General features: G+C 35.9%; 5 protein-coding genes across 7 annotated transcripts; 1 reads left to right on the top strand and 4 right to left on the bottom strand.

The window, feature by feature from the left end:
* Positions 1 to 62: 62 nt before the first annotated feature.
* On the bottom strand, positions 63 to 734 carry LOC140035534 (agamous-like MADS-box protein AGL62). Its single transcript, XM_072076800.1, has one exon. The coding sequence runs from the start codon at positions 732 to 734 to the stop codon at positions 63 to 65; it is 672 nt and encodes a 223-aa protein (XP_071932901.1).
* Positions 735 to 3,450: 2,716 nt separating this feature from the next.
* On the bottom strand, positions 3,451 to 4,404 carry LOC113721958 (agamous-like MADS-box protein AGL62). Its single transcript, XM_072077243.1, has one exon. It carries the CDS (start codon positions 4,317 to 4,319, stop codon positions 3,654 to 3,656), a length of 666 nt encoding a protein of 221 aa, XP_071933344.1. The 5' UTR covers positions 4,320 to 4,404; the 3' UTR covers positions 3,451 to 3,653.
* Positions 4,405 to 7,155: 2,751 nt separating this feature from the next.
* On the top strand, positions 7,156 to 14,717 carry LOC140035149 (aspartate--tRNA ligase, chloroplastic/mitochondrial-like). 3 transcript variants are annotated; one of them, XM_072074909.1, is made up of 11 exons: positions 7,156 to 7,622; positions 8,071 to 8,214; positions 9,013 to 9,122; positions 9,716 to 9,827; positions 9,925 to 9,996; positions 10,599 to 10,690; positions 10,946 to 11,066; positions 12,194 to 12,316; positions 12,596 to 12,791; positions 12,877 to 13,064; positions 13,826 to 14,717. In XM_072074909.1, exons 1-11 carry the CDS (start codon positions 7,233 to 7,235, stop codon positions 13,898 to 13,900), a joined length of 1,623 nt encoding a protein of 540 aa, XP_071931010.1. In that variant the 5' UTR covers positions 7,156 to 7,232; the 3' UTR covers positions 13,901 to 14,717. The 3 variants fall into 3 exon arrangements, with proteins under 3 accessions (XP_071931010.1, XP_071931009.1, XP_071931011.1); XM_072074908.1 differs by having other exon boundaries at positions 13,810 to 14,717; XM_072074910.1 differs by lacking the exon at positions 13,826 to 14,717 and adding an exon at positions 13,188 to 13,244 and having other exon boundaries at positions 7,157 to 7,622.
* On the bottom strand, positions 13,908 to 14,536 carry LOC140035533 (agamous-like MADS-box protein AGL62). The gene is made up of 2 exons (XM_072076798.1): positions 13,998 to 14,536; positions 13,908 to 13,917 (listed from the first exon to the last, which is right to left on the bottom strand). The coding sequence occupies exons 1-2, from the start codon at positions 14,534 to 14,536 to the stop codon at positions 13,908 to 13,910; spliced, it is 549 nt and encodes a 182-aa protein (XP_071932899.1).
* Positions 14,718 to 16,417: 1,700 nt separating the features above from the next.
* LOC140035532 (agamous-like MADS-box protein AGL62) lies at positions 16,418 to 17,123 on the bottom strand. The gene has a single exon (XM_072076797.1). The coding sequence runs from the start codon at positions 17,087 to 17,089 to the stop codon at positions 16,418 to 16,420; it is 672 nt and encodes a 223-aa protein (XP_071932898.1). The 5' UTR covers positions 17,090 to 17,123.
* Between the last annotated feature and the right edge of the window lie 68 nt (positions 17,124 to 17,191).

Here is a 17,191-nt window from a genome sequence, read left to right as displayed (position 1 = left end):
GCACTAGCTTGATGCACCAAAGTCAAATCGGAAAAACGAGATAAGTTTATACCGAATAGGCTTCAAAATCCTCCATTATCATATCCAAAGTTGAAGATATTAGGATGGACCGAACCCACGCTGACCCCGGTTGGTTTGCTCTCATATTGATGATACAATCCCGCAGCAGCACAATTGTTTAGTGTAAAAAATGAAGAATTGTTGTAATTAGCCTCAGCCGCCACCTTGCTAGCATGACTCGTCACACTGTTTTTCATGTTTTCCAGTGAATCTCTTAGTTGTTCAAGTTCGTGTAATCCAAGTTCATTAACAGGGGATTCCCACCAATAATGATTTTGGCTGGCTTTTCTCATGAGATCAAATGCCTCGCCTCTTTTCTTCTCAACTTCTAATTCACTGAGAATTTGAGTGAGCTGCAAGTTGAGCTCCCGGACACTACTGGCATTCCTGTGAGCCCCAACGAGGTGGAGTGCACTCGAGTTTGGCTGAGGATTTCTGCATCGCGCAATGAATTTATCGATTATGTAATCGACACTAGGATGGCCAAAAGAAAATACTTTTCCCGCTGGGGAAAAAACTATAATGGCTAATTCAACGCCACAGAGAGTGCTGAGTTCGTGCGCCTTCTTATAGAGTCCCGAACGGCGTTTTGAAAATGTAACTTGGAGATGATTCTTGATCTCAATTTTTGCAATTTTGATCTTTTGGCGACCCATGCTAGGTTTCTTTGCCATGATCTTCTTCTGAATACAAGAGGGAGAGAGGTTTTTTAGGTTAGGTTTGGTGGTTCTATGAAGAGTTATGGATAAAGTGGAGAAGCAACAATTTAAAGGGCCTCAAGTTTACTCTTGAATCTGGATAGATTGATTGTAATTTGTGCTAGCTAGTATATGTAATCATTAGGCATAATTACCCTTGATTTGGGAGTTTAAAAAAATCTTAGATCTTAATGCTATGATGGTGTGACATAAATCTTCTCTTAGTTGGCATTACAAGGTGAAGTATCAGTTATTATTGCAAGCCAAAGTCAACTCATATATATGTGTTTCTCTACTCATTTTGGGTATGAATTGATGATCAATTGGCACTCACACTCACTCTGTAGGCATTTGTTAGAGCACAGAAAGTGCTTTTGGCACGTTACTTATGTCTTCATAAAGAGCCGAAAGATGGAAGAGCATTTATAGAGGAGCAAAATGCTGTGTATAACTGTTTTTACCATAAAACGCTAGTAGTAATTAGGATAAGAAGTGAATCATAACGTAAGTGAATTGGCAGCAGCTTCACTTCACATGCCCTATATGCTAAGAACTAAGAGGGCAAATGGGTAAATAGGAATTGTGGCTTTTTTTTTTGTCAAAAAGGAATTGTAGCTATTTACCTCCTGCTATTAATTAATAATTACAGGGATTTTGTTAACAAGTGAAGAAATCGGTGAAAAAAAGTAAAACCTTAAAATTTAGGAAATAAAGCTAAGATGCAAAAGCTACCACGAATCAAAAAATTTAAGAAGATGCCAAATTGATAATTAGTCACACGTTCTTACTTGAAAGTGATTAGAAAACACTTGGTAAGAAATCTTCCAAAGATTCAAATATAGTATGATATATGCCAGCTATTAACGGAAAGCCATACAATAATCTGACAACCTTCAACTAGTTATCATCATTGTCTTTAAAGTAACAAAGGGTCATCAAAGCAAGAATTCTATCGTCATATCTGGATCAATAGTACTTTCTAAGGTTTTTGTTGTAGGTCAGTATCATACAGTTATGACAAGCTAAAAACCCCAGTAAACCTTATTCGCTGAACTTTGATCTCAAGGCCCATGGATTAAATCCGCCCAACTTTTCTCTACCTATTTAGCTAATATCCTATTGATTATCATTGTGAACTCTCCATGGTTCAAAACACTATACAATCATCGTCTATTCCTTTTGTTTTTACTCTTCTTCTTCTTTTGTACTACAAGGGGAAACATCGTTTGTCTATCGGTATTGTAAAAGGAACTAACGTGTACACGTGCAAGTATGAGAAAACCAACATAAGAAACAGGAACAACATGCTATTCATTTTTTTTTCAGTAATTCATTCAAATATTGGACGAAAATTTACTCATTATGATCAAACATTTTGCACAAGAATGGTGAATTTTATTGTAAAGGACGTTTCGTCCAATCAAAATGAAACCTAAATGCTTTTCATTTGTAGCGATGCACTTTCGAACCGTGATCCTAAACAACTTAGTATAGTGTCAATCAGGCATCAAAACCACGAATTGGGATTCTGTGATGTTGGCAGAAGACTTTTAAAGGTTTTAATTGTGGGGATCGACCAGGCAAGGCTAGAGCTTATCTTGATTGTTGATTTAAAATTTATTTAAATTTCAAATTAATAGCTGAGATTAGTTCGAACCAACTCGGTCGAACCAACTGTTAAATGTATTATGCAAGTGTTCCTGCAACTATTAGAATTGTTAATGGAGTCGAATTAGTCTGAGTCTGACCCATTCGGTTAAAAAAAAAATACCGTTCGATTTTATCTTTAATCGGACTTGACAGATTTTGACCCTGAATATTAAACTCGAATTAAATATGAGCTAATTTAGGATCTTACTAGGTTAAACCTCTGACTTTGAAACGTTTATACAAGTGTGAGTTGAATTTGAATCTTTTAACGAAATCCAAACCTAAAAGCACCATTTAATTTGTGAGTAAAGTTTGGACTTATCAAAACCCTATTCAAAAAACTCGACTAATAGCCCTAGCAATCGCGAAGAATTTAGATCCTCAAAACAAGTACTAAACTTTATAAAAATTGTTATAAATGTGAATACCTAGCATCAAGATGAGTACATTAATCCGAGAGAGGAGGGAGGGGGAAGGGATGTGATAGATGATAAGGCAGAAAGGAGTTGTGAGAGATCCAAAGTTCAAGACATTCCACTTATAAAAAAAAAAGTCCAAAAAAAAAAAAAGATGAGTACATTAACAAATTGAATGCGTTGTTTAAGAATTCTTTCTGGAAACTATTTTTAAACATTTTTTTGGGGAAAATTTTCACATGTATAGGTTGTTTGATGTTTCACCGAAATGGACGAAGGAAGCTAAGAATTACAAAGCCGTTCTGCCTTCGGTATCGAAAAGCATTAGTTTGGATAGATTTTTAATTTTTAATTTTAGCCTCTCGATATTTACCTAGTATACCTACTGAAAAACCCTATTATACTGGTGTGAAGAGATATTAGGGGAAAAAAAGTCCAAACTAAGTCATGCAATTCTTTAACGCTATTATTATTATTATTTCACATCTTTGTTTGACAGTTTCATCGCATGCGGCAGTCTAGAAGATTAAAGCCAGAAAAAAAGTTTCTTATGTTTTTTCTTTTTACTTTACAATCATCTCCTATTGGTTTCTTTCCTTGATTCCAAATACGGGATAGATTGGTAATACATCGAAAAAGAAAACTTTATCCCATTTTTACTGTTTTGGCATAAAAGGCTTCTTGTACAACATCAACAAAAATACACAGGAATAAAGTAGATAAGATTAATACCCAGACTTACTTATACGGTACAATACAGACACCCAAATATGATTCAACAGAACAAAATACTACTACAATAGATCAGACCAATTTCTGGATATATGATTTAGAAAAATCCACGACCATATCCAAGTGCAAACCCATGAGGAGTCATAGAAAGTCCCAGACCAGGAGGAGGAACCTTAGCGTCAATGTTAATTGGACCAACATGGCCTCCTCCCTTGGAACTCGATGACCCAAGAAACGCAGTCGCGTTGGAAGCCTCCACCATCAACTTCTCTGCCTGATTGGCCACATTCTTCTTCAGCTCCTCCATGGCCGCCTTTAGTTGCTTCAGTTCTTGAAGTCCAAGATCATTAACCGGAGCCTCCCACCAGCATCTTCCTTGACTCGCTGTCCTCAGTTTGATCAGCTCCTCACCACGCTTTCTCTCAGCGTCTAACTGATTAAGCATTTCAGTCAATTGCATGTTGAGTTCGCGAATGCTCGCTGCCCTGTGTGCCTCAACAATTTGCGAACTGCTCGAACTCGGGCCAGCTTTTCCGGTTACGAAACGATCGATGATGGAGTAAAGGCAAGGATGGCCATAGGAGAAAACCTTTTTCCCTGGGGAGAAAACGATTATTGCAATTTCAGCACCACAAAGTGTGTGGAGTTCATAAGCCTTCTTGAAAAGGCCAGAGCGGCGCTTTGAGAAAGTAACAAGTAAGTTGCTTTCTTTTGACATTCTTGTCATTTCAATCTTTTGCCTACCCTTGCTCTTTCTTGCCATTGTTTAAGCAGGAATTATGTTCCAATGGGAGGAATGTGGCTGGGGATTTAAAGGGTGTGTTCATTTTCCTAGAAGTTTCTGCCACATCGTTGTAGATTTTTGCTACCATTTAGGATATGACTATTAACTTCTTGTTACCTTTTAAGCCAAGACTGTTAACTTGTTCTTACCTTTTGGTCACATTCACAGCCTAATCCAGAATAGACAAAAAAGAAAAAAAAGAGTAAGCAATTAAAAGGCATGTAACACTTGAATGGTAAATGCTGATATATAGATAAGAACTTACAAAATAGTAGTAATTATTATTGCATAAGATTTTTTTTTTGGGCGATTCTAATCTCAATGTGAAAATACTGGATACATAAAAGGAATGATATGTAAATTTCCAAAACCCCAAAAAAAAAAAAAAAGTAATACGACATGCCACTACATTGTAATCACAAGAATGTAAAATAATTTTTTGTTACTTTGTCAAGTACTCATGTCAATTAAGGTAATAAGCGATCGGACCGTTATTTGAAAAAAGAACACTCGTTTCGACGTAATATTGAGCGGGCAAACACCATGCACATGTAACTTTTTCCAAATGAAATAAAATAAAAGCATGCCATAGTTTATAATTAATGTTATTATCTTCTCAGTTATGATACAAATTTATTACTAATAATAATAATAATTAAGACTGCTTACAAGATTTTTGAAGATTTTGATTTCTTCTTAATATACTTACCTTAGCTTAGTATTTAGTAGCAGCTTATATCAGAGACGTAGTAAATATCATCAATTATTTATGGAAATATGCATTGATAATTACTATTCTTATTATTAGTCATTGCGAAATATTAAAGGTTAAGAAGCCATTAATAATGTTACAGATTTCAATGTTTTCAACTCGTTTCCAATGTGTACTTATATATCCTGAGCTAATACAACTCTTGCCCGCTTATGTAGCCTTGTTTAATCATATGCCATAATTAGTTTCTAAGCGTTTGCATGCACGTTGCAGACCACGTCAAATGATGGCCTGTGCGCCCGACCAATGAAATCGCTCCACTTTACTGATAGCAACAGCTGTGTTCGTTAGACAAAAAAAAAAAAAAAAAAAGGAAAAAAACAGCTGCTGTGACTTGAGACCAAAGAATTGTATGAATATGCTCGTAAATTCCAATTCATTTTAGGCTTAATTACATTTACCTCCCCTGAAGTCGGGCCAAAACACCAAATAAGCTCTATAGCTTGACCAAATTATAATTATACCCTTACAATGGATGGTGTCTAAACCCCTGTTAACTGAGATACTGAAATGATAAAAATGCCCTTATTCCTACAATTTGCAAATTTTAACTAATCCTTGTCAAAAAAGCAAAGAGAGAGAGAGAGAGAGAGAAGAAAAGATAGGAAGAAAGGAAGAGAATACAATCTAAACATAATAATTTTTGCATTCCAAAGAGAAGTTAATGAATAAATTAGAAGAAGTAAAGAAACAAAAATAACGAAAAACAATTTCTTAATAACATGCATACAGGACATAACAAACCAACATAAAGGAAAATGATGTAAGTAAACATAAAGGGTAGGAAAGAGAAAAGGTAACTAAATAGGTTGGTGAAAGGAAATTGAGGAAATATGGAAAAGAAAAAGAGTGTAGTATGTTTTTCTATTCCACTAACTTGTTTTTGTTCTTCAATTATTCGATCGGACTTCCCCTTGCTTCATTAATATCCCTGCTACTGCTGCATTACTGTAACTTCAGCTCTAAATCTTCTTTTTATGAAAAATTCGAAACTCTATTCTTTCTCCAAAACCACCATCCAGGCTTCATTAACTCTCTCCTTTTGTGCACCAAATTTGATGAGCCATTTCCCTTTTACAATTACCTTCATTTCTTTCTTGATTCTCTTTTATTCCAATCACAAATATTCAGGCTCAAACAAATATAGTAGGGCCTACACAAAGCATACATTTTTATTTTTTTTTGACGATTTGGTACACATCCAACTTAATTTTATAACACTTTAAGAGCTCGTAATTGTTGCATTTGGATTTAATTTTTGCTGTGTTAATGAAAAGGATATACTGATGTATGGATGGATGTTCATGGGATTCATGTTTGTATTTTGATTGTGAATTCATGATTATCGAATTTGGCAGCAGCCAACTTGGTGGACTTTTGCAAATTACGTAGATTCCGGTAGAAGGAAATGAGGAATTTATGGTTTCAAGGGCATTTTAGGATTTCTAGCATAAGACGATGTTGATAACATTAATGACGAGAGGACCAATAATGTTAGTAAAATAATTAACTCACATCAAAAAGTGTCTTTATTATATTTGTTTACCACAAAGAGGGTTATCTATAACTTTGTAGAATTATAGAGTTTATTTGGCAATTTGGTTAAACCTCAAAGGAGCTAAAGGAAAATATAACTAACTTTCCTTTACTCTTCCATATTTTTCTTTACCAACAAATACTACCTTAATTTTCTGCACATTGCATCCAAATTTACAGGACTTTAAAGGAAAAATATTTGATTACCACAATATTTTCAATAAGTATAATTAACTACTTATTTTATCTACAAATTTTTCTTGTCAAACAAATATACGCAAGGAAGTTATTTTAACTCACTTGATTTTCCTACGTAACTTGGCCCAACTTTGTTTCATTTTAAAATAGATCGAGCGTACATGCCCAACCCCAATCACGTTATGGTTAGGGTCAACAACAACATTGGGATCAAATGGAGCAGGCTGGCTCAGCAAGCTTTGGTAGGCCAAGCCCAATCTACACTGAAGTAAAAGGACCAGGAAAACGACATAGTTTTGGACTCTCAATTCAATTCGGCTTCGTCCCCCGGCCATGGACTTATCTGCTCAGAGTCTCAATTGAAAAATTGAAGCGGCTGCCGCGAGATGGCCGCACAACTCCTCCGCGCTCTGCCCAGTATAGCCTTCCGCTATAAACACTTCTCACTCAAACCACCTCCATTGCCTCTTCTATTCCTAAACTCGCACAGCCCCAGCTTCAAACCCACGCAACCTCCTAAACGCTGCATTTCAACTCCTTCTGTTTCTGCTTCGTCTCCTTCTCCTTCTTCAACTGAAACACCACTTGTTGCCGCTTCCCCTAAAGTATCTCGCTCCATCCCTTCTCTTGAATGGGTGAGCCGGACCGCTTTCTGCGGTGAATTGTCAGAAGCTGATGTGAATAAACGGGTCAGGCTCTGCGGCTGGGTTGCCCTTCATCGTGTTCATGGTGGCCTCACTTTCGTTAATCTCCGTGACCATACCGGTGTTGTACAGGTACTTATTTTTCATTTTCTTCTCTCTCTCTCTCCTTTTTTTTTTTAAAAAAAAATAATGAATTCTCAATCTTTCATTTCTTGAGCATGTAATAGTTCTTGACTGGCTATTGCTTTTATTTTTCCATTGTAATAAATATTTTTGAACATGATGACCATTAGTTTGTTTACTTAAGTCAGAAATTTAAGGCATTCTGCCTAGGAAACGTGGAAAATTTTGAACATTGATGGAATTTTATTTGAAGTAATCTGTCTGAAGTTACCAGTACTTACAGTCTACAATCCGTGTTTTGGTTTGTTTTCTTTGTTGAGAATGCTTGTTGATTTGCGATAAATGCTGCATGGGAAAGAGTAGCTATGAATATGCTATTTGATGAAATTGCGACAAAGAGTATCTTTGGGGCGAGTTGTTGAACTGGTCTTTACCTTTTGTGCTTTGGGAATTTCAGATTACGACCCTTCCCAACGAATTTCCTGATGCTCATTCAACAGTGAATGACTTAAGAGTTGAGTATGTGGTGGCCGTAGAAGGTGTTGTTCGGCCTCGCCCAATTGAGTCTGTCAACAAGAAGATGAGGACTGGTGCAGTAGAGGTGTGTTCTGCTTTAGCTTTAAATCTTTATGCATAGATGGATGCATTCTGCAATAATTACAGAAAAAGCAGCTGAAGGAAGTCACTGATGACATTCTCACTATAGTAAGTCTAGAAAATTTGAATTTGAGGTCTCCTTTGGCAGTTCACCTGTCTGTTTAGTCTCCATGAACTCTTTAAGAAACTGAGAATAACATGCCTATGGCTGAAAACAAGGCGTGGTGCTAGTTGTTATGAATTCAACCAGATCTATTGTGTCAAGGGTGTTTTGCATTGTGATTTGAAGGAAAACCTTTTTAGGCTTTTGTTCAAGCAGTCCCCCTGGCCCAATTTTTGAAGTGTTCAAGTGTTAAAATTAACAGGTGTAACAAGAACAATCCAAGGGCAATGTTTTATGTTTTCCCCCGCAAAAACCTTCCAAGTGTAATGATTAATATGGTTAAAATACGACCTTGTTTGAATTGCTATTCTATAAGTGTTATTAGAAGAAGATCACAGCTTAGGTGCATCAGAGAAAGAGAAAATCGAAGTCTGATGCTGGTGATTGACTAGGAGAGAAGGAAAGGTAATGAATTGTTGCTGATGTTATAATCATATGTTCATGGATGAGTTCTTTATCTCAGTGCTCCACAATTTACTTAGTTTCTGCAAAGTTGGTTGTGGAATTATGATGTGTAGTTGATTGTGGAAGACGAATTCTAATAACTGATGACCGCTGTTTTATTATTTCCTTAACTTGGATTTGCTCCTGGATGATTATTCTTTTTGGTGGTTTTAGTACAATTGCTTAAGTTTGCAGGTGGCTGCTGAGCGTGTCCATGTTCTGAATACTGTGAGATCTAAGCTGCCTTTCTTAGTTACTACTGCAGATGATGCCAAAGAATCTGTAAAGGAGGAAATTCGCTTGAGGTGAAAACTTTCTGAAGTTTTTTGACCATGGGCTTATGTTTTGCTTCTCTCTGCAGATTGCTGTTAGTTCTCTTGATAATTGATATTTTTACTTTTCTGGTCGAGTTGGGCATTTCTTAATGATTGAAGGTCTACTTTTGTTTCTGCTTCCTCTCGCTAATTTGTGGTATTGTGACTGGAGTGGGTAAACTGGAGTTTGCTTGGGTCATGGTTTGTTGTTCTAGTTGTTTCTGAGACACTTAACTGCTTAAGTAAAAGAATACTAGTGCTTGCCTCATTTACAAGAGAAGAAATAAAATTAGTAAGTAATATCACTATATGATGATAAGGGATTTTGGTGATGTTGATCTTTGAACCACATAGTTGAAGAGGTAGCATGGGTTATTTACCATCAATTCTCACATTTTGCATGTTCCATACCCTATGATGTGTGTTTTCTATTCAATGTAGTTTGTGGCTTTAAAGCATGCAATGCTTCAGAGGCCATAGTTTTTTCCATAGCCTAAAATATATTGATTGTTTACTGCTTGTAAGATCTTCGATGCATGTCTCTTAAACTGTACGGATTAAATGGTCCCCATACCTGTTACTAGATATCGATGCCTTGATTTGCGCCGGCCACAAATGACTTCCAACATTATATTGCGGCATCAAGTGGTAAAACTCATCCGAAGGTACCTTGAGGATGTACATGATTTTGTGGAGGTAATGTTTGCATTTTAACATCTTAGTGCAATCAGAAGATTCTACTGGAGTCTGTCTCTTCCACTCTCTGATCCTTGCCTTCATGTTTGTAAGGCAGATTGAGACTCCAATTCTATCTAGATCTACCCCAGAAGGTGCTCGGGATTATCTTGTCCCTTCAAGAATTCAGGTACAGTATTTGCCCTGTTAAATGTACCTATCTCGGGATTATCTCTAATTTCTCCTCTTCACTCTTTTGGTGTTTTCCCTTGTTTTCTGTTGAAGTGAATTGAAAAACAAAATGTAATCTTGGTATTGATGTTGTCGTTTGTCCTGGTGATGACTTAGTGATTTTGAAAGAATTCCCATCCCATCAGGCTTCAATCTCGAATTCAAGCCAAATTGTGTTTTCTAAGCTACGCTTAATCTCCAGCCTTTTATGGCTACCTATGTTTTTAGCTTCTCAAATTTATACTCAGAGTTAAAATTTCATTGCATTTGAGCTGTTATTCCCCAAACTTTTTACCTTTGTTGTTGAGAACCCGCTCAAGGCAACTTGTAAGATAAGAAAAGGAGAACGCCATTTAATACAACTCGTGTAGATCTTTTGGAAGTGATGGAGGCTGAACAATTTCCATACAGCATTTGATACATCGAAACATCAAGGATGAAAAATATTTACTTGTTTTATTGGCTTTTTAACATCTAATTCTCTACGTTTCAAGTTTATGTTTTCCAGAGATATATCAGTCATCAAATAAAAATCTGATTGCTTAATTCCATCATTTAAAGCCAGGAACATTTTATGCCTTGCCCCAAAGTCCGCAGCTGTTCAAACAAATGTTGATGGTCTCTGGTTTTGATAAATACTATCAAATTGCAAGGTAATAAGTTTTAAGTTTACGACTATTTGATCAGACTGTTGATTTTCATTTAAATTCCCCTTTTCTCTTGCATCTTTACATTCTGCCACACATTGTTCAACTTATGTGAAGAGGATCTCCCCCCTTCCCCCCTCAGATTATTATGAGGAAAAAGGATTCTAGAGGGGGGATCAAGAAATTTTGCATTTATTGCTGGGTCATTTATTAGTATACAACCAAGACCACAATGTGACTTCATCTGCTCTTGCTTTGCAGGTGTTTCAGGGATGAAGATCTAAGGGCAGATAGACAACCTGAATTTACGCAACTAGATATGGAGATGGCTTTCACTCCCTTAGAGGACATGCTCAGACTTAATGAAGATTTGATTAGGAAGGTTGTCTTTTTTTTTTTTTTTGGGTGGTAGAAATAGTTTGATGAGGTAACAAATCACAAAATGAAATGAGGTGGGGATAAAAGCATTAGAATGATCCAGTGAGTTAAGATACGTTTCATTTAGCTGACCCCTCTCACTTCCTTGATCCTGCCAATTAGTTTGCTGTAGTTGATAGCCTAATAGATAGTAGAGCAATAATCTGATTTCACAATTTGTGAGTTCCTTCAGACCTTTGATAAAATCCTCTATTGAAGTGAGATATATTTTCTGCACATAAAATTCTGTAAAACATGTCCTGAAATTTTCATTAAAAGAAGCTGTTCTTCCATAGCAATATTATAACTAAATTTACGTACATTGTGGGGCTCTAAACTGTTGATTTGAATTTTTAATACCTTCCAGAAATTCTGAATCGAATGTTATTTTCGACCAGAGCCTATATGATGGTTGAATCCTGTTTTTCAACTGATTGGTTAGTATTTGAATTTGATGACCTAGGTTTCGCACCTCCTGGTAGATTTTTGTATGATCTTTTACTTTCCAATTTTAGTAACATTCTCCTGTGTTATGGGCTGGGTGTGGGAATTGAACTGTAATAGCATTAATCTTGTTAAAACTTGTATAACATTTTGCTGTATAGAAGCTAAACATCATCAGCTGTGCACATGCTTGGCCTATATGTGGTGCCGAAAATAATTATTACTTCTGAGTAAACATGACAATCTTTTGCATTATCTGACTAAATATCTTTTAGAAGATTGAAACAAATTATACGTATGTTTTAGTGTAAATTTTACCTCGTCATGCTTGTAGTCTATCATATGATTCCTTTTGGTATCAGCAAATAATATATATATATATATATGTAGGTTTGTTCCGAAATAGTTGTTTGTTCTAATAAGCTTGATTTTTTCCCCTGAAGTTTAAAGCTGGATGCTGTCCAATTTTTCCTTTTGTAGCATGGAGTTAGGGTCTAGCGAGGCATGGGTTACATGGGTAGATGAGGGCTCTGATGGCCCAATTTAGATGTTTAATACAACTCTTAATTCTGTATTGATATTACTTTTGCTGTTACTTCTGATATTCAACTGGTAAGTTGACGGGGCATGATAAATATTTTCCTGCAGGTTTTCCTTGAGATCAAAGGTGTCCAGCTACCTGACCCTTTCCCAAGGCTCACTTATGCTGAAGCCATGAGCCAATACGGTTCAGATAGGCCAGATACTCGTTTTGATCTTGGATTGAAAGATGTAAAGCTTGTTGGTTTTCATGCATTATTTGTTTTTATTCTTTATCTCTTTCAATTTTCTCAACTGAGAGCTGCCAATGCAGTCTATAGCCCCTTCTTCAGTTTGTCCCAAGAAAAATAGTTTCTTTTCCCTTTTTCTTTTTTTTTTTTGGGAGAGGGGGGGGGGGGGGGGGGGGAGACAGGTTGTCATTCTTTTGGTACCATAGATGATACTATATTATGAAATCTTAAATCTATTTTTTGTTTTTTGGAGTGATTACCTAATGGTCTTGGCTTGCAGGTATCTGAGATATTTTCAGATTCCTCCTTCAAGGCATTTGCAGATACCTTGAAGAGTGGGGGAATTGTTAAAGCCTTGTGTGTCCCTTCAGGAGGAAAGACATACTCAAATACTGCTTTGAAGAAAGGTGATATTTACAATGAAGCTATTAAATCTGGAGCAAAGGGTTTGCCTTTCTTAAAGGTGTTAGAAGATGGTGAGAGTGATGTTTGTGATTGTTTGCACATTTCATCGCATTTTGCAGATTATATTGTTCTTAGTGCTTGATGTATATCTTTTAGGGGCAATTGAAGGGATTTCCCCACTGGTATCATGCTTGGACCACACAAAGAAAGACAAGTTACTCAAACACTTATCTGCGGGATCAGGTGATCTCATCTTGTTTGCAGTGGGTCAGCCTGCATCAGTAAATAAAACTTTAGATAGGCTGAGGTTGTATGTAGCCCATGATTTGGGCTTGATTGATCCTGTAAGTTTACTGCTTAAAGCTTTTAATTTCATGCAATATACTATTGGATTTAAAAGAAAAAGGAAAGGAAACTTGGATTAATTATTTTTACACATCTCACTTTGTCTATTTGGTGTCATTTAGTCCAGGCCCTCAATCTTATACAATATATAAGAAGAGGGCATTGACAGCCAGTGTAAATATTTTCTACAATTTTTTTTCGAACTTTCAATTTTATTCTTAGAAAATTAATTTTTTACCCTAAGTCACGTGATCACATTTACCAACATAATCACTCTAAATATTGCAATTACCAAATTATCTATTTTTAATTGAAGAAAAAATTAATTATAAATTGAAGTTTGTTAATGAAAAGTTCTTATAAAATTTATTAATGAAACAATAAAATTTACAAATTCATAAAAAATAATAATGATTTCTAAATTGCACACAAAGTAAGTGTGCTTTTTAACACTAATATCAATTATTTAAGATTGGATCGCACACACATATATATATAAATATATGCACGCATAGAGGGGGAGATAAAGAATACTCCCTACTTAAAAATCACTGAAAGACAAAAACAAAAAAAGAGACATCAGTCAACACAATAAAATAAAACACTGCAAGAGCCTAATTTATAGTAATTCATAAGGAACGAACGCTAACAACACTGTGAAAAATCGTCAATAAACTAAACAGTAAAAAAAAACTGCTGAAAGCCATGCATATATTAAACTTATCCGGACTTTGCCAACCACAGATCTTCAAACCTGCAGAGAATTTCCGAAGTCATCAGAACCATAAGGAACGATGGAGTTGTTGCAGTATTCAGTCGTCGTCTGATTGAATAACATATCATCACAACCAACTGCAGTCACGCCGGGATTGATATCACCGCTATTATTTAAGCCCAAATTAGTTGAAGAAGAAGAAGAATTTTTCAACAACATCAAGTCATCGGCTCTCATCAACAGCTTTTTCTTCAACTCTTCCAATGAAGCTTTATACTGTTGAAGGTCCTCCAAACCCATATGCTCAATTGGGTCATCCCACCAAAAACTCCCACCGTTCTCTAACTTCGAACCTTCAATCAATTCCTTTCTTTTTCTCTCGACCTCTAATTCTTTGGACACTTTAGCATAGTGTCGGTTGTGTTGTTGAATCTCATGAGCACCCAGTGGGATTTTCGGATCAGCAACGGATGACGAGGAGGATGATGATGATGATGATGATGCCGATCCCGTGGTATAGCGGTTAATAACAGCGTCAATGTTGGGGTGACCAAAAGCAAAGACGCGCTTGCCCAAAGAATGAACGATGATGGCAACTTCTGCCCCGGTCAAGACGCAAAGTTCACTTGCTTTCTTGAAGAGACCGACTCTTCGCTTGGAGAAGGTTACTTGCCTGTTGCTCAAGTTGTCTATCTTCTTGATCTCGATTTTTTTTCGACCTTGGGTCGTCTTCTTCTTCATCATCATGTTGTTCATTTTCGCCTTTTTTTTTTTTTTGTCTTTTGGTGGGATTTTGATGAATTAAGGGCTAGCTACATTGCTTTGGCATCCTATCCTATTATTATATAAGGTTCCACCTTCCTTAATATTTACCCGTAATTTTGTTTCCTAAAAACGTCAAAGATTTTATTGTGATTCGGTCGATATATTTTCTCCAGTTTCCATTGTTTCACCCTCCTAATTTCCCCTTGATTGATGGATTAAACTTAGAAATGGATGATTTATGTAGAGTAACATCTCTATCTTTTTCTCTCTTTTTTTTCGACAAAATATAAATTAGTGTTAACTCCTCATTGATTGATGGATTAAACTTAGAAATGGACAATTTGTCTAGAATTAACAGCTATTTTCTTCTTTTCCTGGCAAAACATAATTTACTCTCTCACACTGACCAAGAAAATGGCATTGTTGAGAACTATCGATCTAATCATTTCATCAAAATTACAAAAAAAAACAAACGATCAAATTGTTATTTAATGGCATGTGTAGTTAGTTTAAGTAGTTAATGGTTTATTATCTTTTAGCAAAGCGATATACATATTGTTTGGATGAATTCATGCATCAACATATAGAAACATATATACTTCCAAAAATCTAATTATTTCTTCTTCTTTTTTTGGCTAAGTATTTTCTTGCCTAGGTTAAAATTAGAAAAATTTATTTCCTCAGCTTGGTGACAACTAAAGTGTCTCCAAAATGTTCTCAATTCAACTTCGTTAAATAGATCAATAAAAATGAAACTACTTTTCCGATTATTTCCTTAATCTGTGGGCGGTAATCGAGTATGATTTACATGTATTAAGTATATAGGACTCTTAGTAAACAATTTTTCCAATTATTTCCTTAATCCGTGCCAGGCAAGTGCGATGTAGCTCGGACTCTAGGAATGGAGCTTGTTAAATTCCACTTTCACCCCTCATCCGCTCAAATTGAATGGAAAAAATCAACTCAACTACTTTTTGTGCATTGTATAAGTTGCCTCACCTAATTACGTCCAGGAATTGAACCACAGTGAAGTTATTCTCTACGTTCCGTTTTGTTATTATTATTATTTTTGGGGGTGAATGAATGGGGCAGGCTTTGAAACAATTTAAGCAATGACACTTTTGTTTGGGTGGTTTGGTTCCTATAGAATTGAGGCATAGAATTGGAATTGGAAGCCTTATTTCTAATTCTTTTGTTTGGCTTCTAACTTTCCCAAATAATTAGAATTGAATTTCAATTCTACGGGGCTTGAATTCAATGACACTTTATATTGTCATTGTTGCAATATTTTCTATTTATATTGTCATTGTTGGTTGTAATTTTTGCTGAATGTCTCAGCTGGTTTTGGGGCTTTGGCTGGTATTTTGCCAAAAAAAAGGAAGTAAGCTTTTTTCTTTAAAGCTTTAGTAACAATTAGCTAAATGCACGAAAAAATAAATTATTAAAGGCATATATTGATTTTTTCCTTTAAATTTTTAGTAAAAATTAGCCAAATGTAAGAAAAAAATTATTATATAAAAATAAAATAAAAATTTTATGTAAGCAAATATTTCATGAAAATAATTCTAATTCCTAATGAATTCTTCTCTCACGCAAAGAATTTGAAATTCCATACCAATTCTATGCATTTTCCAAACGAAAGAATTGCAATGACTTGGAATTCCAATTTTATAGAATTCGAATTCTAATTCAATTTCAATTCTATAGTACCAAACGCACCCTTTATGAGATTAAACTATTTACAGTAGATTGATGGAGGAATCATCAGAGAAGAGCAATGACCTAATTATTGACAGTTTAGACTAGCGAGGCACTAGCTTGATCCACCAAAGTCAAATCGGAAAAACGAGATAAGTTTATACCGAATAGGCTTCAAAATCCTCCATTATCATATCCAAAGTTGAAGATATTAGGATGGACCGAACCCACGCTGACCCCGGTTGGTTTGCTCTCATATTGATGATACAATCCCGCAGCAGCACCATTGTTTAGTGTAAAAAATGAAGAATTGTTGTAATTAGCCTCAGCCGCCACCTTGCTAGCATGACTCGTCACACTGTTTTTCATGTTTTCCAGTGAATCTCTTAGTTGTTCAAGTTCGTGTAATCCAAGTTCATTAACAGGGGATTCCCACCAATAATGATTTTGGCTGGCTTTTCTCATGAGATCAAATGCCTCGCCTCTTTTCTTCTCAATTTCTAATTCACTGAGAATTTGAGTGAGCTGCAAGTTGAGCTCCCGGACACTACTGGCATTCCTGTGAGCCCCAACGAGGTGGAGTGCACTCGAGTTTGGCTGAGGATTTCTGCATCGCGCAATGAATTTATCGATTATGTAATCGACACTAGGATGGCCAAAAGAAAATACTTTTCCCGCTGGGGAAAAAACTATAATGGCTAATTCAACGCCACAGAGAGTGCTGAGTTCGTGCGCCTTCTTATAGAGTCCCGAACGGCGTTTTGAGAATGTAACTTGGAGATGATTCTTGGTCTCAATTTTTGCAATTTTGATCTTTTGGCGACCCATGCTAGGTTTCTTTGCCATGATCTTCTTCTGAATACAAGAGGGAGAGAGGTTTTTTAGGTTAGGTTTGGTGGTTCTATGAAGAGTTATGGATAAAGTGGAGAAGCAACAATTTAAAGGGCC

Source organism: Coffea arabica, chromosome 2c (assembly GCF_036785885.1).
Source record: "Coffea arabica cultivar ET-39 chromosome 2c, Coffea Arabica ET-39 HiFi, whole genome shotgun sequence".
Taxonomy (NCBI): domain Eukaryota; kingdom Viridiplantae; phylum Streptophyta; class Magnoliopsida; order Gentianales; family Rubiaceae; genus Coffea; species Coffea arabica.
This window is presented reverse-complemented; position numbering and strand designations above follow the sequence as displayed.

Bases quoted from the DNA above. Each gene is read 5' to 3' on its own strand.
- LOC140035534 (XM_072076800.1), bottom strand. From the start codon at position 734: ATGGCAAAGAAACCTAGCATGGGTCGCCAAAAGATCAAAATTGCAAAA.
- LOC113721958 (XM_072077243.1), bottom strand. From the start codon at position 4,319: ATGGCAAGAAAGAGCAAGGGTAGGCAAAAGATTGAAATGACAAGAATG.
- LOC140035149 (XM_072074908.1), top strand. From the start codon at position 7,233: ATGGCCGCACAACTCCTCCGCGCTCTGCCCAGTATAGCCTTCCGCTAT. The intron at 9,997-10,598 runs GTACAGTATTTG...CATCATTTAAAG, and splicing joins TTGTCCCTTCAAGAATTCAG to CCAGGAACATTTTATGCCTT. The intron at 13,065-13,809 runs GTAAGTTTACTG...TGCCAACCACAG, and splicing joins ATTTGGGCTTGATTGATCCT to ATCTTCAAACCTGCAGAGAA.
- LOC140035533 (XM_072076798.1), bottom strand. From the start codon at position 14,536: ATGAACAACATGATGATGAAGAAGAAGACGACCCAAGGTCGAAAAAAA.
- LOC140035532 (XM_072076797.1), bottom strand. From the start codon at position 17,089: ATGGCAAAGAAACCTAGCATGGGTCGCCAAAAGATCAAAATTGCAAAA.